This window comes from Oryx dammah, unplaced genomic scaffold, assembly GCF_014754425.2.
Source record: "Oryx dammah isolate SB20612 unplaced genomic scaffold, SCBI_Odam_1.1 HiC_scaffold_3, whole genome shotgun sequence".
Classification (NCBI taxonomy): domain Eukaryota; kingdom Metazoa; phylum Chordata; class Mammalia; order Artiodactyla; family Bovidae; genus Oryx; species Oryx dammah.
The window spans coordinates 66,874,820-66,900,370 of record NW_024070187.1 but is presented as its reverse complement, the minus strand read 5'-3'; the positions used below and the strand labels follow the sequence as shown (position 1 = coordinate 66,900,370).

Sequence of the window (25,551 nt, the reverse complement as noted above, 5' to 3'; positions counted from 1 at the left end):
CCCTACAAAACTCTTTCTTATGATTGTACTTAAGAAGAGGGCAACCCACTCCAGTATTCTTGCCTGGAGAATCCCATGGGCAGGAGCCTGGCAGGCTCCAGTCCATAGGATTGCAGAGTCAGACACGACTGAAGGAATTTATCACACAGGCAGACTAGAAACAATAAGACCATAAAATCAATGGAGATACACGTTCCTTTATATTTTATTTACCATAAACACTAAGAGAATACAGCAAACACTGGAGAAAGGCGTTTTAATAATTTTGATGTAAAGTTTAACACTTAAAATTATGCTTGCTCCCCCCGACCCCAATTCAACATGCAGGTATCATTTATTTCCAGATGCAGTGATTGTAGAGCATTACATTCTCTTGAAAGTTTTATAAGAGTATCCTTGTCCTGTAACTTAAAAGAATTTCATAAACTACGTATAATCATGGTATAATAACATCATTCAAAGAGTTCCCCAAATGACTACATTCACACAATACTAATATTAAAGTCTTGAGTTTTTAAAACATCATCTCAATAAGCCAAACCACAAAAACCCAGGTTCTAGTTTTAAATGTGGCTGCTGAGCTCAAAGCATGCAGATGTTCATGACCACCTAGATGAAGCTGGATACTGAAATTCCTTCAGTAGGTCCAATGATGCAATTTTTCACTCATCCCAAGTGTCTCCGTATTTGTTTACTTTGACTAGGAAAAAAGCACAAATAATTGATGATTCCAAATAGTAATAAGTGAAAGGAACTTTTTTATGTTTGCTATTATTATGACTTAAATTATGTTTCTCATTTGAATAAATGTACATGAGAGTCAAATTATAATTATAAAAAGGGCCTGGCTAGCCTTTTGTGAACTGGAGGTTCGACATAAATACGGTATCAAGACCTTTACATATGTATTTGATCTCTAAAACAACCTGATAAAGTAAATATAATCCCCGTTCTAAGGAAAACAGATTAGTAACTTGCCCAAGGTACAAGCCTAATAAAACAGGTAGAACTGAAACGTGAACACAGGTCTATTTAGGTCCAAAGCCTGGGTACCTTTACAACTTTACCATCTAAAGTAAGCATGGTATACATTACAGGATGTACAATAGTTACCAGTAAATGAAAAATAAAACAATAATGAATATTTGAATTCCATTTTCCACAGAAATCTCAGATTAGATTAATTTAATCTCTCTTAGGAGATTAATACCAGTACAAGGAGGGAATGCTTTCCAGTATTTTTGTATTTTATGTGATATTATATTTTGAAACATGTTCTTCTATCTTCTCTACTCTTACTTTTTAGCCTCTCTTTTACACAGCCATCATCTGTGAATTATGACTCTTCAGAAGACCCAAGTATTCATAACAATGCAAAGAAGCAGTTATCAAAGTATAAGGGGATTCCCTTCCTCAAGACTTTTTCAATGAAGTCTTTAAAGTCAAAATTATTTCATCATTATACTAAGACACTGTTCTGCTTTTCCTCCTTGCTCTTCTTCCCTTATGTGTAGAAGGCAGTTTTCAAGGAGCCACATGATGTGTGAGACATCACTGCTGACAGCTAACTGAAAATATGTTTAGATGTTTAAAATTTCTGCCATAATTTCTAACTAGTTAAAGTAACAACGAATATAATCCACATAAACAAAAGCTGAGAATTTTTAAATGACACTTTTTGACCTAGTGAATCTACATTGTACTGTTAAATTTCTGTCTAGGTTCTAGAACAGAAATCACAAACTGTTCATAACTTTTTTCTTAAATTATATAAAGCACACACACAAAAAAGCTTTCTTTTTACAAAGAAAAACAGTTCACATCACTGTATCACGAAACACAACTTCAAAACTGTTCACAGCCAAAAGCACCAATGTCCAAATCCAGCAAATATCACTCATCTACCATGTTATCTTTTCTTGGTTTTTAGCACTAGAAGGCCCAACCAAAACACAACATTCCTGACATATCAAACAACGGCACTATGCTATGCAGATATACAGTAGAGCAGATTACAAAAATGAGAAGAATACTACCGCCTGCCCTCGGGGAGCTTACAGTCTAAATTGTCAAATTAATTAGAAGATTAGAGTACAAGTGAATCTTCACATATTACAGAGTAATAACTACTAAATACATAAGGCTTATGTTTTACTACAAACATTAACAAGTATTGCTGATTACAAATCTATTTTAAAGCTGTAAAGAACATCAATAATATGACAGAGGTGGATCACTGTTGTAAAATAGGATTAAATGAAACAATTACTACCGATCAGAAATAAAACTAGCTCTAAAGGAATGATCATAATAAAAAATACTAAGGATTTTTTAAATGTATTTTTGCATTCTCTGTGGCATACTCTCAAGAAGGTACAAAGGACATTTTTGTTCCTTCAATTTTTAAAGTAGTAAATAGAAAACCTTGAAACAATGATATATCCTCTAAAATTCCTCAAGAAAGATATTACAAAATTTTATACTGAAACAGCTACAAAGTCCTATTCAAAATGCCCTCTTGTTACTGACAAATCTTTGGTGTCAGAAAATTTACTCTGGGTTATGCACAGCTGCTCCAAAAAGTCTTAAATCGTGATATTAAAAATCTCTATGTATTAATTAATTATAGAGTGAAGTACTGTTTAGGGGCTTCCCTGGCAACTCAGTGGTAAAGAATTCACCTGCTAATGTAAGAGGTATGGGTTCAGTCCCTGGGTCAGGAAGATCCACAGGAGGAGGAAATGGCAACCCACTCCGGTATTCTTCCTGGGAGCCTGGTGGGCTACAGGACATGGGGTCGCAACTGAGCAACTATGCACAAAGTACTGTTAAAAGTCAAACTCCCTATTTGGAAATGTCCTAAAAGCTAGTTCATAAGCACGTAACTCTTTCAATTTCATAGACATACAAGACCATCATTTTATTACTCAATCAGGATTCTGTGATTCTGCCAAAAGTGGCATTATCAATCCAATCTGGTTTTATGCAATAGATAACATCATTTAAAAAAAATGTTATCAATTCCCAAGGTGGCTTCTCATACAATGAGATGTCTGTATAATTTCTACATTAAAAATTTAGTCTTACTGTTTTAAGCTATACTATTTGGACTTCATTATTTTCTAACATAAAATGGCTTTTGGAACACTTTAAAAAAGGAAGAACTGATAACTATTAATAGTTACCGTCTTAAAAAATGTTATTTTGGTTAATTGCCTGAGGCATTAAGTCACACGTTAGTATAATTAACCTGGTGCTGCAGTTTCTAATTCTAAAGAGTCAAGCGATTCAGACTAGACTGTCATACCTTCTTTTTTTGGCATTCTTTCCTGCATAGGCCTGACTGAGGGGTCAGTCTTATGTGTTAAAGTAACTTCATATGACTCTCTGTTCTTATTCCTTAATTCCTCATATGTAATATTTTTTCTTTTAGGACTTTCTTCAATGTTGGGATCAGGTCCTAAAACAACAAACAGTTAATAAATGGTGATAAAAGGATTTGAATAAATCTAAAGCAACTAAAGTTTACAAATGCTTCTTACCTACTAAAAAATTAAAGTGAAGGATCAGATTATTACCAGTATTCCAAAGGTTCTGTATTTTCCCCAAGGTAATTATAAAACCAAAATCTACTTCCTCTTACACTTTCAAGCTTGTATTTCTAAAGTTAAAAATATATTTTTTTAAACTACCCATGGCCAGAAGAAGAATGGATATAATATATACCAGCACAATTCACTCATTAAAATGCTAGTATTGCTCTAAACTGGGAGGTTATTCATACAGTTTATATAATTAAAGAGAAATATACTCTATTAGCAACAATTGAACAAACCGAGACATGGTGTAGATTTAGTAATAGTTCCATAGTTAAATGTTACTGTATCCAGCCTATATATATACAAACAACTCCAGCAATTAAAAAACATTTGTTTTCTTGTATTTCAATAATACTTGAAAATGGCTATTGAAAGGTATAAAATATAGTCTTTAACCACAGGAAGCATCATTTTGATTTAGGTCTAATGGATGCAATACTGAGGCAGAAAAAAGTAGCAACTTTTACCTGGGGAACCAGCATTTATTCTCTCTCTCTCCCAAAGAAAGTCAAAGTATGAAAACATTTTATCAAAGAGTCAAATACTGATATAAAAATAAGGAAATGGTTAGGTGACAGGACTAAATATTGAATACAGTTTATAAAATATATAGTTAGCAAGCAAAGCCAGATAACACTTTTTAAAAGTCAATTAATGCTAACAGTGAACTATTTAACTTACAAAATCTAACAAACCACTCCCAAAATAATATTTTTCAGAGGTTTTTAATGAGACACAGAAATTAGGTATATCATTTTAATAATATAACCATATGAATTAAAATAATTGTTTTAAAGCAGTTTTTATAAATGGTACTATTTTGAAAGTCAATAGTAAGATCCCAGCGAATACTCACATTTTTCAAAGCAACATAACTATTCATTGAATATATTCAACTACAATCTTTTACCATAAAGTATACTTGCACTGATACAAAGCAGAGGATTTAAATTTCTAATTAGTTCTAATATTATATACCATGGATAAAAACCAAACTTTTCTTGCTTAAAGAAAAATATTAAAACTGTATACTGCATTTAAAAGCACCTTGCATTTCATTAGTAATAAGTTATTGAATTCATTTCCTTTCAGCATAAATGATATTTTTTAAATTCTGAAGGAGACAGCTTATACTAGATGAGTAGTTAGGAACCCTAGATTCTCATTCCCACTCTGACAACATTTAATGAATGTCCTTGGGCAAATCACTAAGCTTCTTTGAGTCTTGGTTTTCTCAACTGTGAAATACGGAAGTTTGAACTAGATGACCTTCACTAAAGTTCCTTCCAGGTCTAATACATTTTCTTATCAAAAAGAAAGACATTTCATTGTTCTGAAATTCTGCAATGAATAATGAAAACACGAATCAGACAGAAAATTAGGGATAATTTCTTTCCGTTGTAAAAGCCAAATGAAAATATCTTGCACTGTGTAGGGAGCAAGAGCTGGAAGGAACAGGAAAATGTAAAAAAGCACTGATTTAAATCTAACTGTAATAAACTTATTGTAGTTTCATAACAACTATGAAATAATGCTTTCTACTCTGAGAGATTAATAACTTTCAATTCCTGGTAAGAGAAACCAGAGGACAAACAGGACTTAAACAAAAGGGGAGGATGTCCTGGTAAGGGAGGACTCCAGGAAAGCAAAGGAGGCCACTGTGGGCTCACGTGGGGAACTAAAGTGGCAATCTTGCCTTGGGGGTAGGGGGGTAAGACAGCAGAGCATGATGGATGGATGGCTACAGTGGAGGACTTAAAATACATTAAAGTTTGGTCCTTGCTGTAGTCTGTGGGCAGATACCAAAGGGCGTTTTGTTTGTTTTTACCGGCAAAGAAATTATGTAACATGGAATGAAATTTTCTAATGCAAATGCAAGGAAAGATGCAAGACATAGCAAGGGAAGACCTGGTACACGGCTAGAACAGTAGAATAGATTTGAATTTGGGAGACTGGAGAAATGGGAAACTCTGTGAGACAGCTGACTGTGGAGATAAAACGATGACTTTAACCATTCTCTCCTATGCTGCTGACCTCTTTTCCTCTCTCACTAATCAGGTGTCTCATGTCCAGCCACTAAGGGGGGAAAACAGGTGAGAATTAAAAGACTTTCAAACTTTCCTGATGATCCAGTACAGCATGTGGGTTTGATCCCTGGTCAGAGAACTAAAACTCCACACGTTGCACAGTACAGTCAAAAAATAAGACTTAAGAATCTCTTCAGTTATCTCAACCCTTTAACTTCACTTTCTCCTATCTCTTTTGAAAAGTTAAATATTCACTGCCCTCCCCACCCCCACCAATGACTCTTGCTCTGAGACAGTGCTGTCCAATACAATTTTCCATAATGATGAGAATGTTCTCTACACAGTCCAACACAGTAGCCAGTAGCACATATGGCTACTGAGCAACTGAAACGCTACCAAAGCAACTGAGGAACTGAATTTTCAATTTGTCTTAATTTTAATGAATTTAAACAGCCACATATAGCAAATGGCTATTTTATATCCTGACCAACCTAGAACCCTTTCTGCACCATCTGGAACCTTACTTGATCTATAATCAACACCTCTCTTTCCACTCTATACCTTCTATCCTTTTAACATATTCATACATAAGAGAATAAAATCTGTTCTGTCTGAAAACAAATGAAGGCCCGAATGTCCCTTTAACCTTGTTTGCTCCCCACAGGTACTAACTTATCGTATTTATTTCAAAGCACGTGTTTTCAAATACTCTATGAGATCCACAATCCCGTCTCCAAACCCTTGGGAGTCAGAAATGCTTCAAAAATCAGAGTTTTAGATTTTAGAAAAAACATTACCGTATATATCCCTTATTACTTAATGTCCATTGAAGTAGTGATGAATAAGCAAACACAACATTCCTAAAACAAAATCTAGGAAAAATATTAAGATAAATAAAGATTATCAATATAGTTCTATCCAGTTGAAATCTATTTGAGTTCAGGTCAGAATTTTATCACTAATTATTTAAAAATCTGTTCTATTTTTTAAAATTTTGGATTTTAGGTAAGGAATTACAAACTTACACTTTGTTTCCAATTATCTTTCATGGCAAATTAGACTGAAGAAAGCAAGGAAGCAAGCTAGCTAACATTTGCTGACAGTCTATTATTAATACTTTTCAGGCATTACCTCTCATTAGTTCATTTCATTCCCAAAGTTCTTCAAGAGAGGTATTATCATCTTAATTCAAGAGATCAAGAGACTGAAGGCACCACAAATTACTTGTCTAAAGACATATAGCTAGCAAATGTCAATCACGATTCATATGCAGGCCTTAATCCAAAGTTGATGTTGTTTCACTCACATCACATGATCTTCAAAGCTAATATTCACAACAAACTTCACAAAGCACTTTCACATGCATTTTCTCACTTGACAACAGTTCTGTAAAGCAGGTAATTTTTCTCACATTACAAAGAAGCTAAAAGAGCCTTTAAGACCACAGTAATAAATGAAATCTTTTAAAGACTCTTTCAAGGACCATTTATCATTTCATCTTTGCTATTTCACTAAACATGGTTAGCATTTTCAATTAATGGAGCATATTAATAAATTATTCTTATTTTTCTATATCTTCCAGCAGATTGAGAGAGTTTTTCAGGGCAAACAGCCAGCTCTTATTCATCTTTATTTCCATACCTAGCAGAGTACCTAATACCTACTGGACCTCAAAAAGTGTTGAATGAATGAAGAATGAATTCAAATGAACAGATGAGCAAACAAACATCTGAGTTTAGGCTGATGGTGGAATACAGAGGTGCTATCCAGCTAAAAAGGTCATCAAATAAAGTTTATACATACGTTGGACCATAAAAGCTGAAATTCATTTCAAGAGAAGTTTCTACCTTGGGCAATATGATCAGTAATACCAGTTGGAGTAGATTCATTCAAAGAAGCACTGAATGGAATTGGCTCATAATGAGGGAGCATCTCTTTTTCTAAGTTGTCTGCTGCTGGGGATGTTGCAAAAGATGAATGACCACTCACATTTGAGTCATATTTTGACCTCTGAGAATAGTGCCTATAAAATAAAATCATATTGTATAAAGAAACAGGGTTACTGTCTATGCCTTATTTAAAGAAGTGTGTTACGATACAAAAATTAAGTCATTTTCTAAATGAATAATATAATGTTAGTATAGTTATTTAAAACAGTAAAATAAAGTCTGTTTTTGCCACAAAAACAAAAATATGTTCTAATCCACTTATACAACTAAAAAATTGTCACTCTTAACATAGAGAAGAGAAAATATATATCCATTTTTCTATTATTAGGCTTCAGAGATCCCTTTAATGTGTTTAAAGTTCTTGGAAAGAAAAAGTACCTCAGATCAGAAAATGTGTCCATTTCTCACATTAACTGGGAAGTTACTTCCACAGGGAGTAGTCCATATCTACACGATTTTGCTGTAATCGTGTAGATTTCATATAAATGACAGCAGTTCTCATGGGGTTTCTGTCACTTGCCATTTGTGACAGGACAATTTATCTACTGAATCTACTTAATTATCTTATTATTTATCTACCTCTCAAGACAGATTCACTTATCTATACTTATAAAATTTTAAACAACAGGATTAAAAAGTTGAAATCTGTCAAGAGATGAGACTGATAATATTTGGCAATTAAAAAAAATAAGAGTATAGTAAGCAAACGAGTTTGCCAAACTAAAATCTCTCATTCTTGGACATGAACTCCCAATAGGATGCAACTCTTTATTTTAAACTAAACAAATCTTGTTTTTACTTTAAAAAATAAAACTAGCTTTAGCTTGCCGCAAAATGGCAAGTTTCCAGCGGTCCTTCAGTAAGGCAATGTTTCATGCACTCAACTACATCAGTATCTAGTTACAGGTTTGTTTTTTTTTTTTAGCTAAAATGAAAGCCTTTATAGAGTTCTGAACGGCCTACCCAGTTGGTGAAGATCGTCGTGCCTGTCCTGATCGTAAAGCTTCTCCGAGAGGGGAATTCTCAAGATTCTTGAACTTCTCCTGGCAAGTTTTCACATAGGAAAGCTTTCCAGCAAAGTATCCCATGATGCAAGCAACTTATTTGTAAAAATAAACAAAAAGTGTAACTCAATGTGCCTCTTTAGACAAAAATCTTTTCTAAAAGAACACTTCAAAAAAATGTAGTTCTAAATATGTCTCTGCTGTGGAAAAACAGATTTCCTGAAATACTGGTAAAAGTACAACACTGAGTTGCATTCAGAGTTCACAGAAAGGTTCAGTGGATATAATTCACTTTCACAAAATCAAGTAAGTTAAAAATTATGTGAAACAAATCCCTTAAAATGATAAATTATGAAGTGCTACCTAAGCATGGCTACTGTTGTATCTTTCCAATACAGAAGACAGAATACCCTGGAAAGATTCATAAAAAGCTTCAGACACTCTCTTTAAGGGCAATTTACTATTTTTTATTAACCATATCATAAAATGTAAAGAAACTATACTTATAAATGCTATTATGTTTATTTACTAATTGCAAATTAGGGTTTTTTAAAAATTATACTTAATTTTAAATATTCTTTGATTAATCAGAATAGCTGAACTTTCTTTCCTCATAGACCAAGATAACTTATTTTCAAATATTATATTTTTACAAAATAATTTAAAACTAATGGTTTTAGACATTATAAAAACAGGGGAAAATGCCTCTTTCAACTAACTCATGGTTTTTAACGCTAACAATAAAATGCCCAAGTAGTTCATTTAAAACTTAAACACAATGATTTATCAAAACAAATAACCAAATAACTGTTATTAGTAAGACAGAACATTTGTAAAAGCTATTTATTTTACTTAGGCAAAAAAGCTAAGAGAATTAGTATTGTTCATACTTACATATAAGTTTAGGAATGGAACCATATTTGGGATGACTTGAAAGGATTCCTAAAGATAAAACAGTAAATATTTCTGAGCAACACTGTTACATTTACATAATAAAGATGTTTTTTATTTTTTATTGCAAGGAAAGAAGTTTATGCTAACAGTATAAGAACGGTACAGAAATTATGGTCAATAATACAAAGAAAATAATTCTGCTAGTCACATACTTCTGCTGGTCTTTTATAATGTGAGACAAAAGTAGTTGTAAGTTTAGCAGTGCAGTATAAAGCAAGATATATATATTTCTTAGTGGCTTTGAGCAACCCACAAAGACATAAGGAAAAATTAGTACAGACTACCTTTATATATTATCTGACAGCATTAGCTCTTTCCAGAATACCAAAGCAGCCTGAAGCTATTCAAAAGAGAATTCAATATCAAGAGAAATATGAAGAAATCAAGATTCTAATCTATTAGAATGGATGAATTCAGCAAGATGACTTGATACAAGGTCAATATACAAAAATACACAAAAACAAAAAATACACATCTCTATGAATCAGGAACAAACAAACAAAAAACCCAATAAAAAAGGATACTACTACAGCACCAAAAACCATCAAAGACCCAAAAACAAATCTAATAAAAAATTAGAAAGATTCTGAAAACTAAAAAATTTACTAAGGGAAATGAAAGCTAAGTAAATGGAGAAACACACCATGTTCATGAATTCAACGATTAAATAAAGATGGTAATTCCTCATAAACATCTATATATTCAACGCAATCCCAATTAAAAGCTAAGAAAGTTTTTTCCCCAAACTGAAAAGCTTATTCTAATATTCATGTGGAAACACAAACGGTCAAGAAAAATCATGACAATGTTGAAGAATACCACAATGGAGAACTAGCTATCACCAGATATCAAGATCTACGCTAAAGCTATACTAATTAAGATAATGTGTTATAAGTACAAGAACACATAAACTGACCAAATTCAGAAAAATCCAGAAACAGACCCACACATACAGTCACTTGATTTATAACAGAGGCAACAACACTGCATTGCAGTGAACAAAGACTAGTCTTCAAAATATAGTGCTGGGCCAACCACGAATCCGTACGGGGCAAACATGTACCTTGATCCTACCTCATATAATGTTCAAAAGTAATTCAGGATGACTCAAAAATAAAAGTATGAAAAGACAAAACAGGGAATTCCCTAGCAAAGCACAAGAGTCTTCATGTCCTTATACCAGATAAATATCCTGAAGAGACTACAGAAAGCCCTTCTTATAAGAAGAGATCTGATAAACACACACGAGATCAACTTCATCAACCATGAGGGAGATGCAAATTAAACTATAATGAAATCACTATCGTGTTCACTAACAACGGCTAAACTTCAAAAGACACAAAAGTAACATGTGTTGGTGATAGTGACACAAACAGAAATTAATGAACTGATAGTAGGAGTGTAAATTGGTCTAAACAGTTTGGAGAGTTTAGAAAGTATCTACTAAAATTGAACCTGGACATAATCTATGACCAAGCAAAACGTCTACAAAGAGACATGGAGTTCATGGCAGAACCATTTGTAATGTCAAAATTGGAAACTACACAATCATCAATATACAAAAGGATGGACAGACTGCTATGATATATTCACATAGCAGAAAACTATATGCAATGAGTATATATAATTTACAACTACATGCAACAATGTGAATGAATCTAGTGACATGCTGGTAAACAAGCTCTCCAAATAAAAGGGTCTGATTTGTAATGTTAGTTGATTTCTGTGGTGTAAATACTTACCCTATGACCAATTTCAAGCTACTAATGTTTTAAAAATTGGTTTGTCAAGTTCCTAAAATTTTTAACAATTAGCCCTCTGGAGCTGGTACAAGCCAGTTTGGGCATACTACTGGATGAATCTCACAATGCTGAAAGAAGGTACATAAAAGATTGTATCATGTATATGTAATTTTGCCATTTAATTTTATATAAAATGAATTGAGATGATGAGAAAAGGGAGGACTAACAATATCTACATTTACACAAAAACATTGTTTCTTTATTCTGTCAGCAAATACCTATAGACCACCTATAATACACAGGCACTACATTCTAGGAAATAAGAATATAACAGTAAAGAGACACTATCTTTAACTTCACAGAGCTTTAGTCTACAGAGCAAATGAAGACAAACAGAATATAGTGTAATGGTTGCTATTCATCCACTTAAATACAGACACAGATTGGAGATAACTGCAGGTTCAGTTCCAGACCAGTGTAATAAAGCAAATCACACAAATTTACTGGTTTCTCACTGCATATTAAAATTCATGTTTATACTATGTTGTAGTCTATTAAATGTGCAATAGTATTATGTCTAAAAAACAATGTACATACCTTAATTAAAAAAAAATACTTTGTGCTTAAAAATGCTAACCACCTGAGCCTTCAGCAAGCTATAATCTTTGTAACAACATCATCAAAGAGCACTGATTACAGATCATCATGACAAATATAATGAAAAAGTTTGAATTACTGCAAGAATTACCAAGATATGACACAGAGACACAAAAGTGAACAGCTACTTTCAGAAAAATGATATTGATAAGACTTGCTCTATGCAGCTTGTCACAAATTTTCAATCTGTAAAAAAACAAAAGTATCTGTAAAGCACAATAAAATGAATTATTCTTGTATTTTAGTGTCTACTGCATGCACTATGCCCTGTCAACTGCCAAAAAAAAGTCCATATTTTAAAGGGAAGTACCAAGAATGGAGACAAATACAATTACTGAGACTAATGCAATATTCTTACCAACAAATGATACATGATAATTCATGGGAGTGCAGATAAAAATAGATAGCTTACAGAAATACTTAAGAGCTAGACTACAGAATGGACAGTTGTTGGACAAAGCAGGTAAGGAAGAGAAGTGAAAAATGTCTGTATCCTGGCGAGAGAGTGATGCCATTCAGACCCCGGGGGGAATGGAGGAATTAATTTATGGAGAAGTGAATTCAGTTTGGGACTGAACTTGAGTTCAATTTGAGGAGCCTGTAAAAGGGCCATTCATGTGGAGATGTGCAGAACGTGGTTCTGGAGCCAATTACCTAGGCTCAAGACAATTATGAGGATTTACAGCAATAAATGGTCACTAAACTTCCCATCACTGTTGGATAGTACACGGACTAAAAATTCAAAGGCAAAGTAAAACTCTTAACACAATGAAGGAAAAAACCCACACTAAGAATGTAGGCACTAAGAGGTTGTGGGGTTTTGTCTTCAATGCTACATACCCAGAACAGTATATAGTGCATATCAGACATTCAAAAAAACATGAAAAATAATGGAGAAGCTGCCTGCAATAGGAGAAAAACCAGAAGAAAGTGCTATAATTGAAGCCAAGAGAAGAGAACATTTTAAGAAGGACTGGTTAAAGTTGTGTAATGGTCATGAAGAAAACCTGTCTATCCAAGCAACAAAAAGGTTGCACTGGTACGTTTTAGTACATGTCAGATTATATACATAATCTGTGACATATACTGCAGTAGGTCAAAAGAAAAAGTGAAGTGCTCATTCATGGAGTCTGGCTTCAAATTCAAGACAACTAGGAGCAGCTGTAAAAGGATAAAAAAGATTTTTTCTTTTTTATGTTCTGAAGTTAGAAATGATCTGAGCATATTTAAATGTTTTGATTTAAAAGAATGACTAGAGCAGGAGCAGCTAAGACTACGTAGAGTATGACAAACTGGATTAAAAATCATACACATGGATAAAATCATACACAAAATGTTAGGCATTTTGATTAAATGCAAAATGCTTTGCTGGATTTGAATTCCTTTCCTAAAGTCTCTCTCAATATTTTTTTTGAGATTGACTTTTTCATTAGAATACCTCACCCTCCAAAAACAAGACCCCAATACAATTTCAACAATAATAAAAGCCCTCAATTCTGGGAGATAATTATATGGGTGACATATCACTCAATATTCTTTTCTATTTTTCACTCAAAGTATCAAAATCTCAACAACAAACTCTGACAAAGGTATAAAGGTGACAGGACATGCTCAATAGAAAATGTTATTCTACAAATTAGGTAAGTCATTTTCAACAATTCATCCTTTTAAAAAAATGGATTACTAAATCCTACTGAAAAGCTCCAAGCCCAGTCAGTCACTACGAAAAACTATAAAGATGCTGAAGATGGTTGTTGCTCATGGTATGATTTTTGCAAACAAAATCAGAGGCATAAATCACCATTAATTTCAAGTCAAATAATCACCAAACAGTAACCAGAAGTCCAAGATGATTTTGGCTGCAAAAATAATCTGTCATTTCAGTACCAGGTCCTAAGATTCTCAGTGGTAACTATGTAAGAACCATCCTATGAAGATGTTTGTTCAACGACAAAAAGCGAATTTCTGTCTGTGGTTTGGTTATGATTAGTTACAAGGCATTCGCAAACAGGCAAAAGCCCAGCAACAGTGTCATTTTATTGTTGAAAACATAAGGTCTAAGTGAGTAGGTGCAATCTGATCCTCCCAGCCTTTACCACTTGTGTCTTACCTTCAAGCTGTCCAAAGTCTCCTACTCTACGGAAGCCTCAAAGTTCCAAAGTTTTGCTTTGCTTTCTTTTTTTTCTTTTCAAAATTGCCATTTCTCTTGGTTCTATCTTAGCTATACATTTTCATTCTTCCCTGCATGATTTTGCCACTCTTAGCCATGTCAGTCGCCTGACTGTCCCCAGCTGTCATGGTTATCATTTTGATAACCAGGTCCCTCCTTCCTGAGACACTCTTACATCTCCTTTAATCTAAATCCTACCCATCTTCAAAACCTTCATTACAGTAGTCCTACAAAGATCTTTCTTCTTTGAAAACCTATAGCTCTTGGAGTCTCTACCACAAAACTTAAAAGCTTATTTAATATTTAATTATATTCTCTATTTGCTTTGACTTTGTATTCACAACTTTGTATTCACTTTGTTTTCCTTACATGAACCACCAGCTGTTATTAATTTTTCTTTTATATAATCCACCCCACCCCATGTCTAGCTCCAATCATTAAATGACTGACAGAACTCAGATAAATAAAATGGGTAGCATAATAGACACACTATAATTTCTCCATTGCTCAGTTTTTCCTTAAAATTAATGAAACTAAAATGTCTGTTTCACATTATAGAAACAACCCTAGTCTATAAAACAACTCTGAAAGACAAGTAAGAGCATATATGTATCTTGATTCATTTGCTTTTAAAAAATTCCTGTCTAGTGAGGTTCTTTGGAAATTCTTGAAATAAAAACAAAATTTTACCTCAAAAACTCCTCCCATTTCCCTACAAAACTGCTTTTCTCAACTAGTTGTGTCAATACTACTAAGTATTTCATACTGCTAATATGAAAAGGCTATATGTTCCTATCATAGTAACATCTTGGAAGGAGCTTGTTGACTATACTTTTCTGGAACATCTTCTAATTCCAAGAAGACAGTTCACAAAATAAATGTAATGAATATTTCTACTGTTTACACAACTAAATTTAAAGATGTAAAGATTGATATATTTATTTAATACCTACCTAAACGCAACTATTCTTTCCAAGTAGCATATTTTACTATGTAATTCAAATTTTTCATTTATTTTACTATATGCTGAAGCTGAAACTCCAATACTTTGGCCACCTCATGCGAAGAGTTGACTCACTGGAAAAGACCCTGATGCTGGGGTGGATTAGGGGTAGGAGGAGAAGGGGACGACAGAGGATGAGATGGCTGGATGGCATCACTGACTTGATGGACATGAGTTTGAGTGAACTCCGGGAGTTGGTGATAGACAGGGAGGCCTGGCGTGCTGTGATTTGTGGGGTTGCAAAGAGTCAGACATGACTGAGTGACTGAACCGAACTGAACGGAACAGAATATCTATGTATTTTCTTTTTGCTCTGGTTATTGAGAGACTGCCAACTTCACTATTTAAACCAACAGAATCTGGACAAGGAAGAACCTCCATTCCCCCATTATAAGACAAAGCTGGTTTAGGAAGCTAGGTAGAGAATTCAGTCTTTTAACCAATACACAAGATTCAGCTGGAGCCTTAACTCAGACTCTTGATTCAGTAGGCCTGGGATGGGGCCCATGAATATGCATTTCTAACAAGCTCCTAGGTGATGAGTTATGTGGATGGTCTACCTACCTAAGCCAGGTTTATTTCTCTACCTTCCTGTAAACCACCACTGGCTTTTAATTACTTTCTTGTTCTTACAGTGTTAATACACTACAGTGCAGGAGGACATCAAATTCTAAAACTTGCCATTTGACTCTGGATTCATGGAGATATATCTCTTCTGATGCAGAAATTTTTAATGATACATTACCATATGTCCCCTATCTAAAGATGAGAAAAACAGAACATAAAAACATGATATCCAATGTGCTAAACAAATTCAAAGTTTAAAATATTTACCTTTACTAATCAATCCTTGAGTAATCAACATACTTGTTGCAGCCAAAGGTACAGCTATAGAGGGAAAAAGAATTTGTCAACATCAATAAAAGGAAAAGATTTTGTCTGAGTTCATTAGGATAAATAGATGTATATCAGTAAAACCAGCTAGAAGTACATTGCAATTAAGATCTTCTAAAGAGATTGCTCCACTTTTTAAAGCTGTGCTATATATACTCAGGAAAACATAAAAAGCACTTTAAATTTAAGAAAATGTAACAAATTATTAAACATAATTTCAGAACCACCCAGATTTAGGCTCTAAAATAGCCATTCACTGATATCATCAATTAAAACAACACAGTAATAGTGATCAAAAGTTACCTCTGAAGTTGAAGGGGGAAAAAAATTATTGATGAGGTAGGGAAGACATATATTACAAACTGCAAAATTCCATGTACCATGTTAAGTGCTTTCAGCACATTATCTCATTTAATTTTTACCACATCTTTATAAGCTAGATATTACTATTGCCCTTTTAAAGATAAGGAAACTGAAGCTTAGAGACATTGAGTAATTTGTTCAAGATCATACAGCCACTTCAATGGCAGATTCCAGATTCCAGTGAATTCTGATGCCAGATATCAAGTTTTTAAGTTCTGTATTACAGAGTGAACCAATACACAAGATACACTACTTGCCCAAAATCATATGGTGATTGGTACAATTAGAAAGCATATATTTTAAACACCAATGCTTTCTCTTAAACCAGGGAATTCTGTAAAACTCAATGAAAATATGACTGACATACATATGCATATTAATGCTGAGTGAAAAATCCAAAACTCTCATAATCTCAAAGAAGCTCATAATTTATAAAGCCAGTCTTCTATACCCAAACTGCCCAAAAGAATTTCGATGTTAAGTCTATATCTATTTCCCAGTTAGGCAGTGTGCAGGAAAGATTTAACATGGCAGCCTGGAGACTGCTTTCCTTACAAAGGCCTGCTTTCAAGATTGGTCCCTCCCTTATATCTGGGAGGTTGACAGGTAAACCGATATAAAACTTTACCTGGATGATAAGTGGCTCACTATGCCCAAACTACTTGCACAAATACTGTTCATACCAAACACCTCCTTTCCTTCGGGGAGTCTGGAATTTTGTTACCTGCTTAGGCTGAGGGCGCCTATGTGACCAAATCCCAATAAAAACTGTGGGTGCTAAGTCTCTGATATGTTACTACAACATGCAACTGGAGAAATTTAGTACATTCCGTGTGTGTGACTACTTGGAGAGGACTCAGAAGCTTTGTCTCTGAATTTCACCCACTCCTTTACCTCTGCTGATTTTCCTTTGTATCCCTTCTGCTGTAAACTATTTTACACTGCAATAGCTACACATGGCTTGCACTGGAGACTGAAGTTCTAGGGGTTGGGTAATGGTCTGTAAAGAGTCATGTGGTAAATACTTTAGGTATTGTCCGCCACACAGTCTTTGCCCCAACTACGAATTTTAAAGCAAAAGCACTGAGATAAATAAATGAATACACCTATGTTCTAATAAAACTTTATGAATGTGAAAATAGGAATTCCAGGTAAATTTCATGTGTAATGAAAAATTCTTCTGCTTTGTTTCAACTATTCAAAAATGTGAAAGTCACCCTTAGCTCACAGCCATACAAAAACAGATTAGGGCCTTGGGTTACAGCCTGCTCAACTATGGTCTAGAATGTATATGGGCAATTTAAGAACCAAAGTCATTAAGCATTTGAATTATTAAAATATTCATGATTAAAATCCATAATGCTGGAATAGGGCATTAGCTTTGCCATCAGACACAATCTGCAGAAACTCTAAGGCTTAAATCCTTGCTCTATTACTTACTAATGGATTTTACCTCTGCTGGAAAAATGATCTAACGTTGGTTGGTTAGAATGCCTTCATATATTATTTAAGGTTTTTCAAAGGATATTCCTTTAAAATTACAGCATCAGTACAATTTGCAATCACTTTCTCCTTCAGCTTGGTTCAAGAACTGCAACTGGAAGCACTGAAGACTCATTAAGGATAGAAGGCACTGAGTTAGCTGGCCATCCCTGCAAAGGACAATTTCCCCATTCTGCTTTCTTCTTAGGCCAAGATGGCATAATGTAAAGAGCAACAGTTTGGTTAATGAGATTCTAGTACTAGTTCTGCTATTCACCACTGTATCTTTCCATAAATCTCCTAACTTCTTTTCATACTATAAAGGGTAACCGAGTAGAACTAAGGTCTCTTTCCAACTCATGCATTCTGTTACAGAAAAAAAGAATGGAAAATTAAGAGACTTCAGAGATTTAGTCTTTATTCTAGTCAGAGTAAAGAACTAGTCATTTGCTCAAAGCAACCCAGATGGTTTGTGGTAGAATTTAGATCAACATTCAAGTCTTCTAATTCCCAGGTCAGTGGTCTTTTCCCACTGCACTACTTGACTCCCACTCCAGAGTCTACTAAATGTTTCTTTAGGCAAATCAGTAAAACTGCTGACCAAATGCTATATTATGACCATGATCTCAATCATATTCAACACAAGAACCCCTAAGATTCCTTTTACTCTTTTCTTACACTAGCAAAATACTTCTCTAAACTCATAATCATTTTCAATTGAAACTTTTCATTCATCACAACAGCACTGACAGCCATTCAATATAACAGCTTAACACATAGTAAGTTAAACTGAATTAATCTCCTTAACAATCCCATGAGATACATTATTATTATCCCCACTTAACAGAGAAGGAAACTAAGGCATACAGAGATCAGGAACTTCTCTAACATCTCACAGCTAATATATGTTGGAGCTGTAACTTGAATCCAGACAGTCAGGCCTCAGAGTCTATGCTCTCTCTTACATAAATCATATACTATTTTATTCGAAAACCAATACAGATGTACGAAACATCATTCACAAAACCTGCAAGATGCATGAAACAAATATGAATTCATACACTTTTCAGGAATTGCAGAGATTAAGAACTGCTGTAACATATAATAGACATTAAACTAACCCTAGCATGTAGATTGTTACATTACCTGTATGTTTGTGCAGATGTAACTAGTTGTATACCTTCTTATTCTTCTAACCCATTCTGCACACTGCTAACTAATGTTCCTTTAAAACAATAACGTATCATCCCATTGGCCCAAGAACTCACAAGCATGTACTAAGTTGTTTCAATCATGTCTGATTCTGCAATCCTATGGACTGTAGCCCGCCAGGCTCCCCCGTCCATGGGATTCTCCAGGCAAGAATACTGGAGTGGGTCGCCATGTCCTCCTCCAGGGGATCTTCTCAACCCCTGAACCTACGTCTCTTATGTATCCCGCATTGGCAGGCAGGTTCTTTATCACTAGCACCTCCTGGGAAGCCCCCAAGAACTATTTCAAATCCTGAAAGATGATGCTGTGAAAGTGCTGCACTCAATATGCCAGCAAATTTGGAAAACTCAGCAGTGGCCACAGGACTGGTAAAGGTCAGTTTTCATTCCAATCCCTAAGAAAGGCAATGCCAAAGAATGCTCAAACTACCGCACAATTGCACTCATCTCACATGGTAGTAAAGTCATGCTCAAAATTCTCCAAGCCAGGCTTCAGCAATACGTGAACCGTGAACTCCCAGATGTTCAAGGTGGTTTTAGAAAAGGCAGAGGAACCAGAGATCAAATTGCCAACATCCGCTGGATCAAGGAGAAAGCAAGAGAGTTCCAGAAAAACATCTATTTCTGCTTTATTGACTATGCCAAAGCCTTTGACTGTGTGGATCACAATAAACTGTAGAAAATTCTGTAAGAGATGGGAATACCAGACCACCTAACCTGCCTCTTGAGAAATCTGTATGCAGGTCAGGAAGCAACAGTTAGAACTGGACATGGAACAACAGACTGGTTCCAAATAGGAAAAGGAGTACGTCAAGGCTGTGTATTGTCACCCTGCTTATTTAACTTCTATGCAGAGTACATCATGAGAAATGCTGGACTGGAAGAAACACAAGCTGGAATCAAGATTGCCAGGAGAAATATGCAGATGACACTGCACATATACAGATATGGAGATGACACCACCCTTATGGCAAAAAGTCAAGAGGAACTCAAAAGCCTCTTGATGAAAGTGAAAGAGGAGAGTGAAAAAGTTGGCTTAAAGAGCAACATTCAGAAAACGAAGATCATGGCATTTGGTCCCATCACTTCATGGCAAACAGATGGGGAAACAGTGTCAGACTTTATTTTCTTGGGCTCCAAAATCACTGCAGATGGTGACTGCAGCCATGAAATTAAAAGACATTTACTCCCTGGAAGGAAAGTTATGACCAACCTAGATAGCATATTCAAAAGCAGAGATATTACTTTGCCGCCTAAGGTCCGTCTAGTTAAGGCTATGGTTTTTCCTGTAGTCATGTATGGATGTGAGAGTTGGACTGTAAAGAAAGCTGAGTGCTGAAGAATTGATGCTTTTGAACTGTGGTGTTGGAGAAGACTCTTGAGAGTCCCTTGGACTGCAAGGAGATCCAACCAGTCCATTCTGAAGATCAGCCCTGGGATTTCTTTGGAAGGAATGATGCTAAAGCTGACACTCCAGTACTTTGGCCACCTCATGCGAAAAGCTGACTCATTGGAAAAGACTCTGATGCTGGGAGGGATTGGGGGCAGGAGGAGAAGGGGACGACTGAGGATGAGATGGCTCGATAGCATCACTGACTCGTTGGACGTGAGTCTGAGTGAACTGCCGGAGTTGGTGATGGACAGGGAGGCCTGGCGTGCCGTGATTCATGGGGTCGCAAAGAGTCGGACACAACTGAGCGACTGAACTGAAATCAAACCTTTAACTTCTTGGTATTATATTTATTTTCCACCCCCAACAAAAGACCTCTGCTCCAATCCCTTCAGACTCAAGGTTCCAGAAGAGATCAAGTTATTAGAGAACCTGCCTTTGTTCATTTAAATGCTCCCCCATCATTCTTCATTTAGCTGAAGTTCTACTGGTTGTTAAGCCTCATTTGTTTAATAAAGCCTTTTATAGCTAAATCAATTCCAACTAATTTATCTTTTTAATCCTATTGCTGTTATGCACTTAATCTTTCTCGAGGTGTCTCATGAGTTAGTTTTGTCTCAAGTACATCATAAAAATACTTCAAGACAACGACTGTCTCATAAAACATATTCCAAGCACAGTACCTTACACACTATATGCACAAATACTAGCCTGACTGATAAAAATGTACATCCTTTTTAATTACTTGTCACCCCCTCCTTTTTCAAAATCCCACCTTGTTTTGTTTTTTTTTTGCTAGAATTACCTTATCTGAAAGGACTGCAGTGACCTCTTGAAGAAACAACATGGTTCTATTCAAAGGAAAATTATGTTCTATGCTGCTTTCACCATTCTCTGTACTTAAAAAACAAAATCTTCATGTACAAGATCTCTAGTCAGAAATCAAGAGCTGTAGTGTAGTAACACTTCACATCAATAAAACAGAAACTAACAAATGTTTATCCTATAGCAGTTAAAAGTGTAAGGGGCAGAATCATGAACTTGTTTCAGAGAGACATGACTTCAAGTCCAGACACCATCGCTTACCAGCTGCGGAACACCAGATAGTATCTTTAATATCTCTAAACCTCAATCTCTTCATCTGTAAAGTGAGGGTAATAGTTATCAACCTTACTGGGTTATTTTTATATAACCCATGTACACAGTAAATGCTATAATCTTGAAAATGCTACAATCTTGAAAAAAATTATTACTTTAAAATGCATACAATTCTGATCATTTCATGATGTATGCAAAGGTCAAATGACTATGGAGTACACTTGAAACTAACATCATACATCAACTATATTTCAATTTTAAATGCTTAATAAAATGTATACAACTTTCTTTCTTTAACCAACCTCTTTTAGCAATAACCATACCAAAGTTAAAAAGCTTCCCATTCTTTCTATGGGAATTTCAGATATTAAAGATCAAATCTTGTTGATTAGAAAATTTAACTTACATCTGAACCAGAAGCTTTCATCATTGCACTCTGCAAAGACTCTTCTTTCTTCCTCCGTTGGAATGTAATCAGCCCCTATGTCTTTTTACCAAGGAAAATCAGTAAAATGTTAAAACATCCATGAAGAAAAACTAAGTCTAAAAAATTACCTTAGTCTAAACATTAACAAAACATAATTTTTAAATAAAGCAATGGAATAAGTGGATTGTAAACTTTTAATAAACTTTGACTTCAAATATAAAGTTAGTGCCAATATTCTACCAGCTATGTAGTCAAGATTGGCTACAAAATGGGCTGGGTCTAGTGCAAAATTAAAATTTGGGTCCTTTGTTCAAATTACTAAGAATTTAAGGGTGCCAAGAGTAGACCATTAATGGGTCCATGTGCAACCACAAAGGTCACACAGCCATGAAGCCAGCCCAGTGGCTACTGTTATTCAAGGCAATGAAAATTTCACTACATAAAAAATGCTTTTAATTATAAATAATTTAACTGATAGTTACGGGGAATTGGTCTTGGAACTTCTGCATTTGGCTCTCGAAAATCAGCCCTCCCATTCATCTTTCCTGCATCAAAAACATTTATGAAAAGCATTAGAAATGACTGCAACTGGCCAAAATAAATCAAGATATAATGTAGTAAAATTACTCTACATTGCAACCAGTCAACAAATATTTACAGAACACAACTACATCTAGAGTACTTGAAAAGTTGCCTAAAAAAGTCACAAACCTATTAACTATTTAAGAACGATTCATTAGGTCCTGTAATCGAAGAATAGATGCTTTACAATTATTTATCAGCTGATTATATCAAGATACAAAAGGTTATCGATTTTTTAAAAAGACTTATTTTTCCTTTCCTCTGAAGCTGATTTCACATTATCCTGTGTTAATAAGATCCTCTCCAAAACATATGCCCAACGATTAAGATAATTCACCAAAATAGAGAAGGAAATCTCAAGTCATTTCTGGGTTACATTTTTAAAAAACGAAATAATCACCAGGAAACACACAATCTCTTCTACAAAACAGTACCTCCCCCCGCCCCCCAAAAAAACTGAAATAACAAAGACGTCATTTTGTTCTCCCAGTGGTGGGAAGCTAACAGCACATTCGATTGTATCCTCTTCCCTCCCTCCCCAAATGGAGACCTAGAAAAATAAACGAGATACACAAAATGCATAGCATTTCAAGAACATACACTTTATTTTAATTTTTAACCCATGTCTCTGGATTTAAGAGATCAACAGATTTAGACAGCTACGTATTTTACACAATGTTCACATATAGTCTTTATTCTCATCTTAAAGACAATTTAAATGAAAACGGGAAACATCCCACGCGATGAGGATAGCAATTGGGACCCTTCCATAATTCACTTATTCAGTAAGTCGCCACTGAGGGCCTTCTATTAATTCATGCCAACCTCTTGACTAGGGAAAAAGAAGAGAGTAAATCAATGCATGGATGGATAGAGGTTCCCTAATAAACTACGTATATCCTCAAACAACCGTAAAAGAAAAAACCGAAAACCTCTTCTCACAACAGCATCCTACCTAGAAAGAGACTGTCAGGTTTGACAAAACCATTTTAATCTCTTGCTCCCAAAGAATAAAAAAACAACCGTCGATTCCTGCACTCCATCCCCCACGCACTGCGTCTCCCACCTCCAACACCTACACACATCCGTCACCACCAATTCCTCCCATGCACACCCCCAGACACGCTCCCTCACCAGCCCTGGTCACCGGCACCCAGGAGCCCGAGGCCCAAAGAGCGATCGGCCCACCCTCGCAGGCGGGAAAAATGGCGGCAGGCGCAGGGGAGCAGCCGGCCGCACAGAGATGGTGAGTGGGTAGGTGGGGGGCGGAACGGGGCTTTCTGCGTCATTTCACCCACCTCCCGACGACGACGGCGGCGGGCGGTGGCGCGGCGAGCACGGTAGACCAGGGACAAAAAGCCCGGAGGGGAGTCGGGTGTGGTGGAGGGGGGAGGGGAAGGCGGGAGGAGCGGGACTGCAGCGGGGTTGGGGGTGGGGAGCGGTCAACGACAGGACCGCCAAGAAGTCACCCAGATACGGACTCAAAATGACCGCGACCCGGAAGCAGTGGTGACCTACGGAAGGAAATGACGTCAAGACCTCCCTGCGGAGTCTGAAAGCTAGCAGCCTCAGAATGGACGCGAACTCCTGCGTCGGTCTGCGTTGTCCGCCTTGGCTTGTTCCTGCACCGTCCCGCTCCACCGCCGGCCGCGGCGCTCACGAGCTGCACTGCGGCTGCGCATTCCACCACTGCGGACCCGAGCCCCGCCCCCTCCTCTCTGCACCCCGCGAGAGGAGGCTAAGGTTTAGGCTGCTGTGACGCACTGATGTAATCTTCAGTTACTGGCCAGCAAGAACGTTCTGGAAGGCCTTTTTATCCTCTGTTGAGAGTTGGCTATTTAGCTTCCTCTGCTTTTAGGCTTTACATAGTGCACTTCTTTGGGGCCTCTAGGCTAAGTAGTAGCAAATAATTATTAAACATGTGCACTTGGCTGATACTTTTGAGCCTAACTTCTGTCTAGTTATAGAAACCTCAGGCAAGGTACCTTCCAGCTCTCTCTGAACTTCAGGTTTTTCTCTGCTGAAAAATGGAAATACGACCTCATAGGGTTGTTGGATTTAAAACGACACACTCAAACGAGGCGTAAGCCGTCCAAGTTCTCTAGTAATGGAAATTTGAGAGCGGGACTTATGACTTTTCAACCACCATTCATTCATTTCTTCACTATACAAATATTTATTGAGAGCCAGCTACTGAAAGTTATTGGTGATTAGGTCAGGAAGCAACAGTTAGAACTGGACAGGGAACAACAGACTGGTTCCAAATAGGAAAAGGAATACGTCGAGGCTGTGTATTGTCACCCTGCTTAGTTAACTTCTAGGCAGAGTACATCATGAGAAACACTGGGCTGGAAGAAACACAAGTTGGAATCAAGATTGCCAGGAGAAATATCGATAACCTCAGATATGCAGATGACACCACCCTTATGGCAGAAAGTGAAGAGGAACTAAAAAGCCTCTTGATGAAAGTGAAAGAGGAGACTGAAAAAGTTGGCTTAAAGCTCAACATTCAGAAAACAAAGATCATGGCATCCTGTCCCATCACTTCATGGCAAATAGATGGAGAAACAGTGGAAACAATGTAAGACTTTATTTTGGGGGGGCTCCAAAATCACTGCAGATGGTGACTGCAGCCATGAAATTAAAAGACCTTACTCCTTGGAAGGAAAGTTATGGCCAACCTAGATAGCATATTCAAAAGCAGACGTTACTTTGCCAACAAAGGTCCGACTAGTCAAGGCTATGGTTTTTCCAGTGGTCATGTATGGATGTGAGAGTTGGACTATGAAGAAAGCTGAGCGCCAAAGAATTGATGCTTTTGAACTGTGGTGTTGGAGAAGTCTTGAGAGTCCCTTGGACTGCAAGGAGATCCAACCAGTCCATTCTAAAGGAGATCAGTCCTGGGTGTTCATTGGAAGGACTGATGCTAAAGCTGAAACTGCAATACTTTGGCCACCTCATGCGAAGAGTTGACTCATTGGAAAAGACTGATGCTGGGA

The 25,551-nt window shown here is 36.1% G+C and overlaps 1 protein-coding gene across 7 annotated transcripts; it reads right to left on the bottom strand.

The window, feature by feature from the left end:
* Positions 1-187: 187 nt before the first annotated feature.
* Positions 188-24,230, bottom strand: OCIAD1 (OCIA domain containing 1). 7 transcript variants are annotated; one of them, XM_040238174.1, is made up of 9 exons: positions 24,071-24,230; positions 22,453-22,515; positions 21,950-22,030; positions 15,940-15,993; positions 9,474-9,521; positions 8,539-8,674; positions 7,474-7,649; positions 3,308-3,460; positions 188-700 (listed from the first exon to the last, which is right to left on the bottom strand). In XM_040238174.1, the coding sequence occupies exons 2-9, from the start codon at positions 22,508-22,510 to the stop codon at positions 663-665; spliced, it is 744 nt and encodes a 247-aa protein (XP_040094108.1). In that variant the 5' UTR covers positions 22,511-22,515; positions 24,071-24,230; the 3' UTR covers positions 188-662. The 7 variants fall into 7 exon arrangements, with proteins under 7 accessions (XP_040094108.1, XP_040094113.1, XP_040094107.1 ...); XM_040238179.1 differs by lacking the exon at positions 24,071-24,230 and adding an exon at positions 23,851-24,058; XM_040238173.1 differs by lacking the exon at positions 24,071-24,230 and adding an exon at positions 23,687-23,829.
* Between the last annotated feature and the right edge of the window lie 1,321 nt (positions 24,231-25,551).